General features: G+C 45.4%; 1 protein-coding gene and 1 long non-coding RNA gene across 6 annotated transcripts in view; one reads left to right on the top strand and one right to left on the bottom strand.

Annotated features, from left to right (window-relative positions):
* LOC128118654 (uncharacterized) overlaps nt 1-10,746 on the top strand; it is a 104,113-nt gene extending 93,367 nt beyond the window's left edge. The window contains exons 4-6 of one of the 2 annotated variants that reach the window (XR_008221292.1): nt 7,270-7,382; nt 7,655-7,807; nt 9,513-10,746. This is a non-coding gene — a long non-coding RNA (uncharacterized LOC128118654). Of the gene's footprint in view, nt 1-7,269; nt 7,383-7,654 lie in introns of both variants that reach the window. The other variant, XR_008221291.1, reaches the window with a different exon arrangement.
* Nucleotides 1-18,290, bottom strand: part of Traf3ip2 (TRAF3 interacting protein 2) — a 46,465-nt gene that overhangs the window by 11,491 nt on the left and 16,684 nt on the right. The window contains exons 3-6 of one of the 4 annotated variants that reach the window (XM_052751433.1): nt 10,791-10,977; nt 6,953-7,131; nt 4,935-5,023; nt 937-1,005 (exon numbers count right to left, since the gene is read on the bottom strand). In XM_052751433.1, the coding sequence (XP_052607393.1) occupies nt 937-1,005; nt 4,935-5,023; nt 6,953-7,131; nt 10,791-10,977 (524 nt within the window). The other 3 variants (XM_052751436.1, XM_052751434.1, XM_052751435.1) reach the window with 3 other exon arrangements.

Raw genomic sequence — 18,290 nt, 5'->3', positions numbered from 1 at the left:
GGGCCAATCCCTCTCTCTCTGAAATCGGAAGGCACCAGCCCCCACGCAGGCATGCTGTCATCTTCGCTCCTCCCCGTTGCCTCCATGCCCAGCACCCCACAAACACACAGAGCAAAGGCTCTGAGAGGAATTCTCCCATCTTCCACAACCTTCGCTAGGAGACGTCTAGTGAAAGCCTAAATCAGCGAATCTGCGTGGAGGCGGCAGAAAGGCACTACCACCGCCCGCACAGGAAAGTGCCTTTCCTCCCTGCAGCCCGACGCGAGCTGCCAGTCACTCTGCTCCTCCACTGCCCTGCTTTTCCTGTGCACATTAGCACAGTCAGGAGGAGCAGACCCTTCAGCACAAAGCAAACACCAGGCTGCAGCGGACAAAAGGAAAGCCAAGACCCAGCCTGCTGAGACTCCCACCCCACACCCACTCCTGCCCGAAGAAGCAGCCGGACGCGGACATGCTGGCAGCAATCCATTTCTGTCTTGTTAAAGCACAAGGTGTCCCAGTGGCCAGTATAGATTTTGTCTGTGGAAAACGAATCACAGGGCTGCAAGTAGGTGCCCTGGGGTGGCAGGCTGAAGAAACCTCTTTAGCCCAGCCCTACAGAAACACTTGGAAAGGCCCCAAATTCAACTGGATTCTGCCCCGCCCCCCAGCGCCTTCATTTCCTCCTTTCCTATTCTGCTCTAGAAATTGTTTGCACTGATTGTTATCAACCACCTGTGTCTGGTTTGACCGTTATTTCCTGCCTCTGCGTGTCCAGGAGGGCGACCCCATCCTTCCTTTCCAAGTCTTTCCATGGCTTCCAACAAGAGAGGCTTTGTCAGACTTCCTCAGGCTCAGACTCTGGGAGAGCATCAGGGTTTCTTCTGTGAAATTGCTTCACAAGCTAATTGTTTTTTCTCGCCGGCACACATCCTCAGAATTTAGGAATATACTTACATCTCGGAGGTAGCGCTCCATCCATTTGATGATATCAATACCCCGGATTCTATCCTCAAATATGTCAATCTGCAGGGAAAGGATAAGAGGAGGCGTTCTTAATGAGGGTCTTCCCTGGGTGCAGAGCTCAAGAAAACACAAGAAGGGACACACCCCTGTAACCCTAGACTAGTGCTCTGTATAAGGTGGAGTGCGTGAGTCCACACCCCTGCAACCCTAGACTAGTGCTCTGTATAAGGTGGAGTGTGTGAGTCCAAACAATGGAATACAAGTGTCAGGAAATAAGCCCTATTTCAGCATTTGTAGACATTTAAGTTTATAATATCCATAATTAGGATATAGTGATTCATATCAAAATGTGTCTGCAGCCATACAATAATTTTATGTTAAAAAAAATCTGAAGGACATAGTATATTACTAAATTGGATCTTAGCCAGGAAGGCAGAAAATAGTACATTGCTGTGTCTGTAATTTGAAAAATTGAAAGGCAGATTCTAAAACTTCAGTGGATATGTAGTGTGCAAATGCTGAGACACAACTGTGGTGTGTGACCTGGGTTAGTCGGGTCATGATTACAGCATTATGTCCAGCTTCAATTACCCATTTCAAAAGGATTGTATGAAACTTGGGTGTAATCCAAAGAACAGTCACAAAAACAATTACTGAGCTGGTAAGGAGGGGCTAAGGGTGAAGTCAAGGAGAACTCTGGGGCTTTGATAAGACTCAGATTATTATTATTAGGTAATAGTCCTTTAGGTATCAGAAGTGCAGAAAAATCTAATCATTTGTGTTATAGAAGGCCCAAATCTCAATCTCAATCTCCCCCCCATCCCCGATCTAATCTATGTGTGTGTCTCTCTCTCTCCTGAGTGTGCGTGTGACGTATACAAGGCGCTCCTGACGGGAAGAGGGACAATCTAATATAGTAGCGTAGGTGACATCCGGAGAAGGTCTTTGGGGAAACCGGGTTATCTGATCAGCCTCCCTGCACCCATGGTGGTTATCCTAGGGTTACCCTGCTGTTCAGAACTGACCAAACCAGTCTCAACTCTTCATCAAGCGTCCTGAGGCAGCGACTATCTTTCCCCACATGCTCTGTCTACTCCACTCCCCGCATTAGTTCCCTTGTACCCTAACAGCACAGCAGACACCCCTCCGCTCTGTAAGTCACACTGACTTCCCCTTCGCATCAGCTAATTCTCACCCATTTTGGCCACTAGTAGCAAACACATTATAACATTCTTGCATTTACTCAGTGTCTCATTTATGACCTCTTCATCTTCATATCCTGCTTCTAAGTCCCCTATAGAAAGAGACTATGTGTTTACTTAACTGTCATGTCTATAGAGTACATAATACAAACTTGGAATGTATTCCTTTACTGATAGAACATTTAAAAAATGGAATAGCTTTCCTTTGGGTTGGATGATTTTTTTTTTTCTAAGACAAGGTCTCACTGTTGCTCTGGCTGGCCTAGAACTTGCTATGTAGACCAGGCTGGCCTTGAACTCATGGAGATCCACTTGTCTCTGCCTCAAGGCTGCTGGAACTTAAGGCGTGCGCCACCAAGCTAAGCTTGATTTATGTGTTAACATCAGCATGTTGTCATGTGCCTGCTATTCCAGTACTCAGGAAGCTAAAGCAGGAGTTTTGAGAGTTTGTGGCTAAACAGGTCTACACTGAAAAATGTCTCAAAAAGTGAAAACAAACAGCAAGATAATGACGTCTGTTCTGGCTAAAGACTGCACCAATCTGTGATGATGCCAGTAATCCATTCCATTTCACACTGGGGATGGGCAGCTTGGGTTCTGCTCCCAGTTCTGCTGCTTTTCACCTTCCTGTGGTTATGACGGAATTTAATAACAACACAGAAAAGACATATATCATGATGCCAGATGTGATGTTAGCACACCATAAACGGTCCTTACTGTCCGTCACAGAAGTTGTTCCCTGCTACAGAGACAGACATTCTGGGCGGTGTCTGCCTCTCTAGAGTTCCATCAGAGTCTGCTGCACCTGTCAGGACAAGTTTTCTACACTGTGGCTGCCATGAGCTAATTGTGTCCCTCAAATGTATATGTTAGCTGGAGGTGGTGGCTTACACTTGTGATCTCACCACTTAGGAGGTTGACAGAGGGGAATTGTCAGCTTGGGCCATAAAGCGAGATCCTATCTCAAAAAAATAAAATGAGAATTAAGTTTTGGAAACTTTCCCATTACCTCCTAATGTGACTGGATTTGGAGACAGGGCCTCTCAGAAGATATTCAGGTAAAAGGAGGTGCTGGGTGAGCCCCACTCCCATAGGATTGGTGTTCATGGAAGAAGAGAGAATTAGTACATGGGTCTGTGGACACACAGGGGAGGGACCAGGTGAGAACAGAGAGGATGGCCACCTCAAGCCAAAGGAGAGGATCCCAGATGAAACCAACCTTGTTTCAACTGTGTTCTTGGCCTTCCAGCCTCCAGAATTGTTGAAACTGAGCTTCTGCCTAAGCACCCTATCTAGAGTATCTTATGGCTGACTTACACAGCCACCCTCTTCAGGTTCCAGGCTCCTTTAGTGTCTCTTTAGTGACTGTGTCCTGATAGCGGTGGGACATGACACTCTTCCCTAAGATTTCCTAAAACCTACCTAAACCTTTATGCTGTTTTTTTAAATTAAACTCTCCTTAAATTACTCATTGTTTCATTTCACTGAGAGGATCCCGATGTATCGGTTGTAACCCATAGCTGTTCACAAACACAGGCTTTGGAGGATAAGGGTCAAGGGCACATTTAAATTCCCCCTGAACTGCCCCTGACTCGGGGCTTTTTTAAGGTTAAAAACCCTGGCTATTCTCCAGGGGCAGTCAGAATCTGTATGTTTACATTTGGAAAGGAGAAAGTAAGATCTTGTATGTTTCCTCATGTCTCATGATTTGATTTTTATGTCACAGTTGCCCCAGCACTGCCTTATTCTGGAAATGAGAAAGTGAAATGTTAGTCTATAGGGATGTGAAGTCGAACTTCATAAATTGTAAGCATCTTTGAAAAAAAAATAGACACTTCTATTTATAGGAAGTATTATAGGAAAAAACATTCAAATAAAAACTACTGAACAATGCTAACCACCTCTTTATTCTTTAATATGTAGGTATTCCTCTTTAGCCTCCAACATCCATATTTCACTGATTTTTCACTCTCCTCTGGAATTCACTGCTGCTGAATGTCTAGGAGAGGCTTCTGGGAAGGAGGTAATCTTAATGTTTGAGGAAAGCCAGCCCTCCGAGTAGCAACCTGTGGTATTTTGTTTATCTTAAGGAAGAATGTTCATGGCTTTAAGCTGTGTTGTTTCAGGGGTTGGCGGGGAGACAGAAAGATTATGTGCTTGAGAATTTTGGGCCCAAGATCACAATGGACCTACAGGGGTGAAGTGGGGCCATCTCTCCTAGACAGAGACGAGGCCATGTCTTCCCTGTCCAGAAACCACTCCTGAAACAAGGTGTAGATGGGAAGCTGTGTGTAGTGGGGTCCCAGGGTTCTATTTCAGACCTCACAATCCAGTATAGAGCAGAGGGTCTGGCTTGGTAAAAAACCACCTCGGTGAGCTTGCAGCCTTCTTTACCACAGATGACATGTTGGTGGGTGTGGCTGGTGAGCAAGGGCAAAGGCAGAGGGTACAGCAAAAGCCAGGCCTTCCCTTCAGCTAGGACCAGCAGGACCAACAGTGGAAATTAGCACTGTGGATGTTTGGAGGAAAAATGTTGGAGACTTTGGGTAGTTTAAAATGTGGTGGAATACTTGTCTAGTGTGAGTGAGGCCCTGGCCTTGAATCCTAGCACCAAATAAATAAATAGGTACCCAGAGTTTAATTATCCAAATCCATACACAATTAGCTCATGATCACATAAATAAAAAATCAACTGTTCATACTTTATTATCATCATCACCATCGTCATCATCATTATTACTATGTTCAACCGAACTGTTCAGTTTTCTCTTTGAATAAAATACTTACTGCGGTTTGGAAGCCATTCACCAACAAAAAGTTCACAAATTTTACCACCTCCATGGCTGTGTCCATAGAATAAGTGATAAAGACTTTCCCTAAGAGAGAAATGTCAGAGTTGTTGAAACTAATCAAATTAATCTGTGGTACACAGCACTTCTAAGTAGTATGCATTGCCCTTTGTGTTGGAGGGTGGCCTAAGGGCTTCTGCCTGCAGTGGTGTGGATTGCTGTCCTCTGTGACAAGGGCTGGGACCTGTCCAAGACAGAAGGGACAGAGGAGAGTCCTGGCAGGCTGAGAGCAGCCTCAGAGGTCTTCTGGAATAGCACATGAGAAGTTACAAAGTCTACCACCCACAGCCTGCAAGGCCTTTAAGCTCATGCCACTGCCGTGTTTCTTAGAGACACACTTGGCCCTGTGCCCAAGGAAAACACTCTCCCAGCAGGCTGAGAAGCTAAGGCTTGCTGAGGGGCCACCCAGCAGCGTCTGCTTTTGATCTCAGGATGCTCTCTGCTGCCCTGGACTCTCGTCTGACAAGACCAAGTAGGGAGTTGAGCGAGAAAGTGTTTCCATGCCCTCCCCCAGTCGACTCTTCTTTGGAGAAAGATCAGGAAGCAGGAGCAGACTGATGCCCAGATCAGAAATGTGAGTGCAGCTTCAGCAGTTTAAAGGGGAGCCCCTGCCTCAGGGCAGGCCAGCATCGCAGGCTTCCGCTTTCCTTCCCAAGCCATAGGCAGAGCCGTTCCAACAAGCTGACCCTGCCCAGCCAGAACCGCTGTTTGCTCAGACTAAAGTATTGGGGGAAATTACTTGGCTAGCAGTTTAGTGTGGTAGACAGATAATCTGTACTGTTGCCTTTTAGTCTGGAACGAGCCAGTTAAATCTCAAGAAACCCTGAGGCAGAGGATAAAGAAGAAAGTTACAGAAGAGAAGATGAGTCTGTATGCATTCAGCTGTGCGGAGACTCTTCAGAATAGAAACACACCTCACCTCTCAAATGGAAGTGTGTACAGTGTATCATGGTGGTAGTAACCAAGCAGCCAGGCATACGGGCAGCGTCTGACCCTTAGTCACCTCTGTATGTACTAACTTTAGGACCCCTTTCCTAGATTATAGGCCAGGCGGACTATTGGGACTGTACACCATGTAAGACCATGTCTGTCTACTCAGATATTTTTCTGATTGAAGTGTGTAAAATTCTGAGGTGCTCAGAAACAAAATTTTTGTCTAAAAACCATGGCACTCATCATCATAGAATTCTTTTGGAGCGGTAAGTGATGACGGGTAGAGATTCAACAAGCAATTAGCAAAGCAAAGGCCTCCAGTCTGGTTCTGAGTGTCCCAGATCTGGAAAGAGTGCGCCTCTCCAGCAAAATAATTCATTAGTAGTGACTGATTTCTTAAGATTTCTGGACCTAAGAATCCTAACTGGCCTTACTCTCAGAACATTTTGGTAATATTTCAACATTTCTGGATCTAGCAGCAGAGTGTGGAAAACGAATCATCACCTGACACTGAACAGAATATTTCTTTAAACAAAAGGCTTAGTTTGCACTGGGGTGTGAAGCAGTATGGGAATGTGAGATGGTTTTGTTTTGGTTTGGTTTTTCCTTTTTCCAAGTAAGACTGCTCACTCCTACAGAAAATGACCTTGTTCTTGATAGCTGCTGCTAATTTACAGTGAGACACTAAGTTTCTACCCAATGCCACATGGGCATCCGATCCATCTACCCAGGGGCACATCACTGAAGAGCAGCATTTAGAAAAGAAAAGAAATATGGGGGGAGGGGGTTGTTTGTTGTTTTCTATGTGTTAAGAAAAACCCAGTGGTAAGCAGTTTGGGAGCACTACTTGTGAGGTTAGGATCACTAAAAACATCTTAAAGTGGCTGGGTATTTTTAGAGTAAAAAGGGAAAAGGTAAATTTTGCTGTCATGTAAAATATAACTGAGATTAGGGATAAGTGACTAAGCCAAACTCTTAAAGCAGAAAACCTGACAAGAAGAAACCATGTTGCAAACAACTTACGTAATTCCTCTGGCAAATTGCTAGTTTTTAGAGTTCCTCGGGCTAGGGGATTGCTAGGGGGTCTAGGCACAGCAGCTGGGGAGGGAGCCTGGGGACCCTGTGGTCTCAGCTCTGCAGGATGTTCCAAGGACGCCTCAGGAGCTCCAGCTCCATTAGATGGTGGGTGATAGAGCTGGTCCCTGCAAGGGAATAAGTTTACAGCCGGTTTTTATTTTCATTAGAAAGGCCAAGTTTGGGGAGACAGAAAGACTTTACAAACTGTGGACCATACCCACGCAGGAGCTCTCCCCTCTGCCTCCATTTCTTATCTGACATAGAAGGAAGAGGAGTCCCATGGAGTTGCCTCTATAAACAAGTCAGCTGGCTGCCATATGTGAGGACCTGTGCTCGGGTCAAAAGAGGGAAGCAGGATTTGATTTCTCCATTCAAGGTCTGTCTAATTGGGAAAATAAATTCCATGTACGGGTCAGACAAGGTCACCGGCAAAACAAAATAATATGATGGGTGACAGACTGCTGATATTAAAGGCATTCAGAGCAAAAAGACACAACTTTTAGCTCATGATAACATTTGCTTATGTTTCAAAAGTTTTTTGTTTTGTTTTGTTTTTTAAGCCATATAGGTTTAAAAATGTTTCTTTTAAACTCTGTCAGTGAAAGCTCTGACTGGTGACATGGTCTTTATTGTGGTTTTGCCTGCCAGCATTCCTGTGAGCAGTGTGCTGAGGGGAACAATGGCATGAACTCCTGTGAGCTTTAGAAAACAAAGGACATGCACGTCTTGTTTCTCCCGACAAATAGCCACAGGTGTGTTTTCTGCAGAAGCATCCCAGTGTCCCTGGATGTCAGGAACAAGGTATGGCATCTCTTGTGCCACTGAAACTCTAGCAGGTGTGAAGTGGCCCTAACTTCTGCATGGGTTGCAGTTGTGCTGAAGGAGGGGGCAGCCTCTTAGTGGCTCCACTCTGGATCATCCTCTGAGCCTCCTCTAGCCTCCAATTCTGTAAGCACACAGTTCCCGGTAGGAAATCCCCTCTGCCTAAAATAGCTAAGTGGGCAGGTAAGATGGCTCAGTTACAAAGGCACTTGCTGCCAAGGCTGGTGACCTGGGTTGGATCCTGGGACCTCTGTGGCGGACGGAGACAACCAACTCCCTGAGTGCTCCATCCTTGTGTGTGCCATGGCATGCACGTGTGCACACACACAGGGAAGTAAGTGAATGATTAAAAAGTAATACAGCTAGAATGGTTTCTCTCTTCTGTAACTTCTAACTGGTAGGGAAATTAAAACTATACCTATAATGTTTTCTTCCTTTTAAAAAATCGGAGGCAAATACGGCAACATGTTAAAATCAGTGTAATGGGACCGTGGGTGTCATTTGTTTCATATTGTAAAAAGTTCAATGTTATGACTGAAGTCTGTATATATGCCTAATTTTAATAGATTTTTGCTGATGTTTTTACCCAAAAGTAATTTTAAAATTCTTAAAGTCTTATATAATATGACTTAAATAAAACTTTAAAAAAATCATAAACTCTCAACTACATTTCTAAAATTAGAATGTTTAGGGAATTTCTATCTTATATTTTCATAAATATCGAGCAAATGAGGCCTCTAAAAATATACTTTCAGCTGAGATTCATTTCTTTATTATTTATATTAAATCTTTTTATACACAAAGTTGCTTCATTGTTATAAAAGATGATTACTCATTTGATAAAGAAATGTTAAGGCCTTGATAATTATACTGACTAATTTTAGGTCAACTTGACACAAACTAGAGTCATCGGAGAGGAGGGAGCCTAAACTGAGAAAATATCTTCCTAAGTTCTGGCTGTAGGCAAGCTTGTGAGGCATCTTCTTAATTAGTGACTGATGGGGGAGGGTCCAGCCCATTGTGGGTGCTGGCACCCCTGGGCTGGTCGTCCTGGGTTCTATAAGAAAGCAGGCTGAGCAAGCCACAAGAAGCAAGCCAGTAAGCAGCTCCCCTCCATGGCCTCTGCATCAGCTCCTGCCTCCAGGTTCCTGCCCTGTTTGAGTTCCTGTCCTGACTTCCTTTGATGAAGAACAGTAACATGGTAGCACAAGCCAAATAAATCCTTTCCTCCCCAAGTTGCTTTGGTCATGGTGTTTCGTCTCAGCAACAGTAACCATAACTAAGACAATCATGCTCAAAAACTCACATATAAATTTATAGGAGTGTGTCTTGCTATGAAGTCCCATGTTACTTAGTTCCCTTATTTAAACTGTGTATTTTGGAAAGTGAAGGGTCTGTCTGGAAGGAACTACAGAGACTTGTGGGCCTTGCGGTGAGGAGAAGCAGACTTGGGTCTTGTTTGCCACTCTTAATAAAACTGACTTTTCTTTTTTCCCTTTGAATAAAATTTTTTGGCTAATTGCCAATTTCTTTATCTCTGAAAAACCCACTTTAATAGGATTTTCAGATGTGATTCTGGTCTATAAAAACAGAATGCAGTTTTACTTTGCGTGCTATGTGAAAGTTGTACTTGAAAAGAAGCAAACATTTCATATTCTTTCTTTCCAATTTTGTTCTAAAACAGGAAACTCCACTTGCTCCTGTGTATTTTAGACACACAAGAGAAAAGGTAACCTTGAAGAAGAATTTGAAAAATAAAAACGGTAAGAAGAAAAACCACTAAGGGATGGACTCAAGTACAGTGTGAGCCTGCGCCCTGAGGGTGGGTTGGCGGTGCATGGTCCTTAGTGTGGCAGCACGTTGGAAAGAGCTGGGGAACCTTTGAGATGGGCTTGACTTCAGGTCAGGTCTGGTGAGAACTGAAATAGAAGAACAAGCCCAAAGTTTGGCACAGTAGTGCATGCTCTTTAGGAGACTAACTCAGGACGGTAACAAATTTGAAGCCAGCAAGGGTGACAGAGAGAGTTTGAAGCCAGGTTGAACTACTGTGTTAGAATCTGTATTAAAAAAAATTAATTGCAGCCGGGCGGTGGTGGTGGCGGCGGCGGCGGCGGCGGCGGCGCGCACGCCTTTAATCCCAGCACTCGGGAGGCAGAGGCAGGCGGATCTCTGTGAGTTCGAGGCCAGCCTGGACTACCAAGTGAGTTCCAGGAAAGGCGCAAAGCTACACAGAGAAACCCTGTCTCGAAAAACAAAACAAAACAAAACAAAACAAAAAATTAATTGCTAGGCGGTGGCTCACGCCTTTAATCCCAGCACTCGGGAGGCAGAGGCAGGCGGATCTCTGAGTTTCAGGCCAGCCTGGTCTCCAGAGTGAGTTCCAGGACGGGCTCCAAAGCTACACAGAGAAATCTGTTTCGAAAAACAAAAACAAAAAAAGGAAAGAGGGGAAGCCTGGTTCCCTCCTTGGCTTCTCTCTCTTCATATCATGCCATCTTACCCTCTACCTCACACTCCTGTGTGATGCTATCTGCCATGAAGGTGACATAGCCAGGAGGGCCCCTTATCTTGGACCTTTGAGCTAATGAAATATTTTTTGTCTGTCAAGCACCCAGCTTCAAAGACCTTGTTATACCAGCGGGAAATGGACCAAAGCACAGGGTTAGTTAAGACAAACTTTTGAAAACACAGCATTATTTTTCTGGAAGAAGCAGAGGAGGGATCAGTTTGTATGGATGGTTTTATCGCAAAAGAAATAACTAGGAACCAGATGTGATGGTGCTAAGAGAGCCTTGTCAACCACTTTCTCCAGGCCTCTGACCTGAAAGTTTATACTGGGTATTTCACTGTGTGGCTGCGCTGACCTAGGGTCAGGCCTACAGACGCTCGCCATGCGTCTTTGTCACCCTGACAATCCGTTTCATGTCAGGATGTGTGGGGATGGCTCCTGCCATCCTCATACCTTGGGAGCCTTGGGAAAGAGAAGTCTCTCTGTACAGGTCTCTCTCCTTGGTCCTGGGGGTTGGGGTAATTCAGGAACACCTTCTGCACAGGATACAGGCCTCTCACCCTTGCCCCAGGAAGGACCTGCCCAGGCAGAGCAGGCTGGATGACTTGCTGGTAGGCTGTTGGAGGGTAGCCATGAGCATCTGTGGGTGAACAAGGAAATGGCAGAGAAGGTTGATTTGACTCCAGCTCGTGCAAGCCATAGGCCATGCAAGCTCACTGAACAGTTTTCTCCTGATAGCAATTCAGGCTCCAAATATCAACCCACCTCCATGTATTTGCCATATTCTGTACTACTAATTACTTCACAATATTCATGAAACTGATACACTTTTTTTTAATGTAAAAACATCTGTGAAATCACATGTTTGACATTCTAGTTAGAACACTTAAGGAATTTTTTAAAGTCCTGTTTGAATAAGATACTTAGGATAATTCTTCCCTGAAGAGCCTCTCTCACACCATTGTTCCTACCATATTTCCACACTGTCTAAAACCTGAGGCTAGGAGAAACCATCCTTGTGATAGACTTAAGGTCTGTGCTGGACTGCATGTGGTATTGCATGCTTTAATCCCAAACTGGGAGGCAGATCTCATGTGAGTTCAAGGCCAGCTTGGTCTACATACAGAGACCCCCCCCCCCAAAAAAAAAAAGTTACTATTTTTCCCATCACCACTAAGTGGACACACACACACACACACACACACACACACACACACACACACACACACTCCCACTCTGCTCCCTCTTAGGAAGAAGTAAAGGAGTGAAACCTTGGCTCATCCTCTGGGAAGGAGCCAGCAACCCCCTTTAACTTCCCATTCTGTCTTGTTAAAGCCCATGTGCACTTGGCCCCAAGACAATAGAAAAGATAAGGAATGGGAGGAGTGAGGAGAGGGCTCCGTCCACGAGGTATTTGCTGTGTAATCTGAGGACCTGAGTTCAAGCCTCCCACATACATATAGTTGGTCATGGGGCAGCACATGCCCAGTGCTAGGGAGGCAGAGGCAGGAGAATCCCCGGGGCTCACTGGCTAGCAGTGGACTGCTGGTTCAGTGACAGGTTCTCTCTCCAAAGATAAGGTGGAGAGTGATTAAGAAAGACATCTGTAGCCAAACGAATGGAAACACATGAACTATGAACCAATGGCTGAGGGGTCACCAACTGGATCAGGCCCTCTGAGTGGGTGAGACAGTTGATTGGCCTGATCTGTTTGGGAGGCATCCAGGCAGTGGGACCGGGTCCTGTGCTCATTGCATGAGTTGGCTGTTTGAAACCTGGGGCCTATGCAGGGTTGCTTGGCTCGGCCTGGGAGGAGGGGACTAGACCTACCTGGACTGAGTCTACCAGGTTGATCTCAGTCTGCAGGGAAGGCTTTGCCCTGGAGGAGATGGGAATGGGGGGCGGGCTGGGGGGAAGGTGAGGGGGGTGGGAGGGGGGAGAACAAGGGAATCTGTGACTGATATGTAGAACTGAATTGTATTGCGAAATAAAAAAAAAGAAAAAAAAAAAGAAGGACATCTGGCATGTACCTCTAGCCTCTACATGCATATGCATGTACACACACACACACACACACACACACACACACACACACACACACAAACATACACACAAACACATAAACATAAAAAATTAGCTATTTTTTAAAAGAGCAGGGATTAGAGCAAAGCCAGGTTGGCAGGGACTGATGTGAACGTGTAACTTGGGAGAAAGTTGGTCCTAGGAAACCCCAGAGTAACGGAGTCCCAAGAGAAGGCCAGCTCAGCTGACGAGGTAAAAGAATTAAAGAAAAAATACTGGGCCAGGAGACATGGCTCAGCAGTTAAGAGTACTTGCTGTTCTTCTAGAGGACTTGAGTTTGGTTCCCAGCACCCAGGTCAGGCAGCTAACAGTGACCTGGAACTCCAGCTCCAGAGGATCCAGCACCCTCCTGTGGCCTTTAGAATACTTGTGGTATAGATTCACACAGACACATACTCATAAGTAAAAATTTTAGAAGAGAGCTGTAGAGGAGGGATACAAGGACCCAGCAGGGGTGAGAGAGAAGGGCTATGAAGGTGTTACACAGCCTAAAGGGTTACAGTTGGGAAACCTGAGAGGTGCATGGGGACTGGAGATGACCAAGTATTAAGCTCTCAAAGAGGAGCCAAGAGTCCCCTCAGAACCCAGGCTGTCACCTCTACTCAGGTCAGAAGCATGATGAGCCAGGAAACACAATCAGTTAGGGCAGAAGCATTTTTATTTAAAAAAATTATCATTGGTTTTAAATCCTTGCCCAATTTATAGAAGTCATAGTTCTGTTGCTCTGCCAGGGTAATATATGTGAGGGAGACCCAGAGAAATAAAACAGTAAAGAAGCAAGAAAGTGACATAACATTCTATTGCAGTAAGGAGTCCCGCTGCATGGTCAGGTCGCTGCTCTTGACCGCCTCGCCCAGTTGAGGTACCAGGACGGGGAGCATGGCACTGGCCTGAGTTTGGTATGCCGTCAGAAGCCTGGACCACGTTTAAGGAATCATTCAGGGGAATGACAACGTCAGCACAGAAGAGCAAACAACTAATCTGTGTGTTTACTAGTGTGGCTACCTCCAGGTCTCACTGCTGGACTCGGAACCCTGGCTGATGACCCTGGCCATTGACTCAGGCTAGTCTCGCATGCCTGGGCGAACTCCCCGGGGCCGTTCACTGTTTGCCTTGACCCTCCTATCAGCTGTATCCTTCCTCTCATTCTTCCTCTTGAAAAAGTGACCGCGCACCTCCAGCGCAGGCTGTCTACACATGACCCTTGTCCTGCTAGCGTTCAGCCCTGACCATTGCAAATAGAAGGTTTGAGGAAAGGAGGAGACAAGGAGATGAACGGGATTTGCCTGGGCCTGTCCCCACATGGGGCTGACAAAGGAAACCAGGACTTGGAGGGGAGCTCTAAGAATGGGGAGACAAGACCATGGAGACGTCTATGGTCTAGAACAAGGTCCACCACTAAGGCTTTGCTTTGGCAGCCTTCTTAGAACGGGCCAGGTAGATCCCAGGACGTCTAGATCGCCCATGGGAATTGCAGGGCAACCAGGCAGGTCACTACTGCTGCTCAGGCTAAAAAGGGACAAAAAGTGGTCCTGCCATCCCGTCACCAGGCAGGTCACCAGCCCAGCCCACCTTTAGATTAGCTTTGCATGGGTTTAGAAGCAGCTATACCTGTAATCCTCCAGCATCTACTGCACTAACATTCAGCCTGCGTGGCCAGGTCCCTGTGGTTGATCTCATCTCCCACAACACTGTCGCAGGCTTATCATGGCCCACCTTCATCTTGAATACCCTAAGCTGGTCCCCACCTCCGGGATCTGAGCTTACATCTTCTGGATGCAGAAAGATTTTGCCTTAGATCGTCACAGATCAACTACTACGTGGCTCTTCTGGCCTGCTGAGCGAGGCCCACCCTCGCTGAGCTGCCTTCTCCCTTCCCCGTTTTCATCCCCTCATCATAGGAAGGGTTTATAAGAACAGGGTGCAGGGGGGCTTTGCCACCACTCACCAAGCACAGTGGGCTGCGCATTTGACTAGCTGTAACTCTCAGAGGCAGCCCTCAATAAATGAGGATGGAATAGTTAGTCACAAAGCCAACTTACACATGGAAGAGGAACCATTTTGGACTGCAGAGCCTGCTTGCTTAAGTCTCGGTTTGCTAAACTACCTCCTTCTTGTCTGCTGTTCTTCGTCTTCTTCTTCTTCTTTTTTTTTTTTAATCAGTTTTGCCCTCCAGAAATGAGAGGCAAGGTCAAAGAGGAGAAACTGCCAGGGCCTTGAAAGCTTTTTCAAGGGAGATGCTGGAAGTAAACTCAAGTGAAGTTTTCACTGTTTAGAGCCATTTTTTGCTCCCCATCTCCATTAATGAATGGCTAATAACATTTTATTTGCTTTAAAAGGACTAGCAAGCTCTAATCATAGGGTGTGCTCCTCTTCCAGAAGGCGGATGTTAGTGCTGTTAATCAAAAGCCTTTGAATCAAGGTCAGATGATTGCGAGCAGATTATTTCCCTGCACAACATGTTTTTGTCTCATAGCAACAAATCGTATCATTAAAATCACCAAGCACATGGGCTGAGCATTTGACTAGCTGTAACTCTCAGTTCTGAAACGGCCACCTGTGGTAAAAAGTTGCACCAGTGGATATGAGCAGATGAAAATGATCCACCTCGTTGGTTTTTAAGTTCGAGTCCCAACAATCTAATGTTCAAAACAAGGACTGAATACCACAAGGTCAACCAAAGTAAGCCTTTCCTTCTGTATGTGGAACCTGGGCCGTTTTTGCTGGGAAATTTGGCTAGTTGTATAGAAAAGTCAAATTAGAAAGTAAGTTTATTAGGTAAATAACCAGCTTTGATTGTGTCGATTTGCACAAGTACATACACACACGCGTGCCTGGAGGTCAGAGGACAATGTGTGAGAACTGGTCCTCTCTTTCCGCCGTGTGGGTCCCCGGGGTCAAACAGGTGTCAGGCTTAGTGGCTGGCACCCTTACCCACTGAGCCTTACTGCCAGACCTCATTGCTCAACTTGTAATCATTCTCTTCCCCTAGCATGACCAGGCCTTGCTAGCTCCATGCTGAGGACTGGTCTAGGCGCTTTACTCAGGATGACAGAGTTAGATTTTCTGTTTCCCGGAAGGAATAGTCTGACTCAGAATGGAATCCAGGCCTTGCATCCTGTCTTCTCTGGCATATCACTCTCCCTGCCCCACCTCCTCTGGCCCACGGCCTTGTTCTCGGCACCTTAGCAACATCAGTCTCCTTGCCTCTCTGGCATTCTCATTCTTTAGTTTTCAGCTCAACTGTCCATTCAGTGAGACCCACTCTGGCTGCCTGCCTATGAACAGCCGTTCCAGCCCCTGGCTAGTTCCTTTATGGCATATATGCCTTTGTCACGGTGTGTGCATATTTCTACTTCCTTTCTGTCTGCTCACCTGTGTCTGGTACTATCTATGCAGTGCTATCTAGCAGATAACATGGCAAATTTTACTTAGTAAATTGATAAATGAACGGGCAAGTTCTATTTACAAGTTCACGGTCCTCCCTTCTTTCCTTACCCACCACACAATTAAAGATGGCCTTTCGAAGACTTGATGTCACAAAAATCTCGACCAATCATGAGAGGTCTCTCCCTTCCCCAGAAGGTAGACTCTTCTTTTTACTCATTCAACAAATATTTATAGACCCTCTACTCCCAGGCACATAGTGAACCAAGATAAATGTGGTACAGTTCCCTTATGCAGCTCAAGATAAATAGAGACAGGGAGAAATCTGTGTGTCTGTAGGTGTCTGTTTTTCAACACAAACCCACACTAGTCAGTGTGTGAGAAGGGAAGGCATACAAATCAGCAGCCACCTACTTGAGAATCGCTGCTCAAAAAATAGCTTCCCACAGACTTCTCTCCTATGCCTAAAATTCCATCAAGGGAGTTTATTCTGTAGGAGATGGAAGGTGGGTGATGTGATAGACAAATGACTTGCTAGCATAGTAACTCCTCGGTTCCGAGGCAGCGTTGAGCACAACATGAAAACAGCAAAAATGAAAAGCTTGCACAATCTTAAATGAGCACCCAGCACCGAGTGCTGTTTGTCAGCCTTGTGAGCCACTTGGCCTCAGTACAGACAGTTTTCATGTCACTGGGCTCTTACCACTTGGAATTGTAAACCAAGCCTGAAATGAGGTTTTCCATGTATCAGGGAAAACAGTCAACATTTTTCTTCCTTATTAAGAATGGTAGTAAAAGAGCTTATGAGGGAGAAAATAAAATTGGATTTTCAAGTTGTCAAAAAACATCATGATAAAATGCAATCAGTTTAGCCAGGAAACAAAATGGCCAACATAAACTGTTAGAAGAACTCGCACAGCTGTAAGCAGCTGGGACTCCTGCAAGGCAACTCCTTCCTTTATCATTGCTTCCATCTGGTTTATTTTTCCTTGCTTTAACTGTGCATGCATTCTAGCATACAAACAGTCACATGCACCCTCTTTCCCCCCAGCCCGCTTTGGTCCATGGGAGCATGTGCCCACATGCCGTATTCTGTCTCCTTAATAAAGAAAACAAAAACTGTATAAAGCATAAGGGCTCATTAGATCTCAGTCCGTCTTTGGCCCAAAGAGATTTGTGTTGTGGGCTTGATTGGCTTGCTTACACAAGCTTCATCTGGTGACCTTCAGCGGAAGGGTTCTTAAGACAACAGAGGCCAACTTCCGGAGCTGTACTGAAGAAAACTGTAGGTTGTTTCAGCTCTTGTTTTCATTTGCTTTGGACTTTTTTTTTTTTTTTTTTACATGAAAAAGGTGACCAGTAACGTTACTTTTGCTTTAACTTGCAAAATGCAAAGACACACCATTTGCATGGTGATCATTATTTATTTATCTATTCATTAACAGGCAAGGAAGTAATGCTCTTCTAAAGCTGAGTCGAGCCACGTAGCCATGGTTTCCAGTGCACAGCCTCCCTCAGGTGAACAGCTCTTTTGAAGTGGTTTTGTTGGCAATTAAGTGCAGTTATAACCCTGACATGCAACTGCGAATTTGTATATCTGTCCTGAATGTCTAAAATCCATGCCAGCAAGAGGGATCTGAAAGTGAAGGTGTCTTCTACAGTGCTGGGCGGTGGGATCCATGTCCAGACCACAGGAAAACTAAGAGCAGCCAGTGCTGAGAACCTGCTAGCAGTCAGTCACTTTTCCTAGAGCCTTCAATATCATCTCATCTAGTCCTCGGAGCACCCTCCCAGGAGCCTTTCTCCTAGGACCATCATTAATATTCCAGGGCTGCAGTGTCCTGCAGAGAACCTTAAGCACTCGGCCACCCCGATACCTTCCCTGTGGTTAGGGCTCCCAGGAAAGGGGGTCAAGGATATGCAGCATGAACTAAGGCATGCTCAGGTTTTATGCATTCTTTTTTCTTCCTTTCGATTTTTATTTATCTTTTAATTATAGGAATGGTTTGCTATTTAAAGTTAGCAAAACTATATAAGATTACAAGGGAAAATACCCCTGTTCCCTCTTAACCCTTACTCTCTCTCCTGTTAATAACTGGTGCAATCCTTCAGGACTTTTAAAGGTGTATATAAACATATGTTGTTTCCTTTTGAATAAACATGTATGGGATCAACTCTGTATCTTGCTTTCTGCCTTAATCCTTTTTATGTCAGAATATGTACACTGTTTATGCTATACAACGGGGAACAAGTAGACCACTTGAATAAATAAATCATAGCATGCAGGTGCTCTTCAGCCTATGTTAATCTGTGTCTCAATACACTCATTATAAACTGAGATGGCAGGTTGAAGTGTATTTACTGTACCTAACGCCCTCAGCATCATTACCTTTGCCGCAGAGCACCCTGCGACTGATGTGCTGTTTCCCCCCAGATCTGGAGCTGACCATGCACTGTGGCTCCCTCCGGTCTCTGTCCAATCCA

The sequence above is a fragment of the Peromyscus californicus genome, unplaced genomic scaffold (assembly GCF_007827085.1).
Source record: "Peromyscus californicus insignis strain IS unplaced genomic scaffold, ASM782708v3 Scaffold_22__1_contigs__length_63687245, whole genome shotgun sequence".
NCBI classification, from domain to species: domain Eukaryota; kingdom Metazoa; phylum Chordata; class Mammalia; order Rodentia; family Cricetidae; genus Peromyscus; species Peromyscus californicus.
Note: the sequence above shows the minus strand (reverse complement) of the source record. Positions and strands in the feature narration are given on the sequence as shown.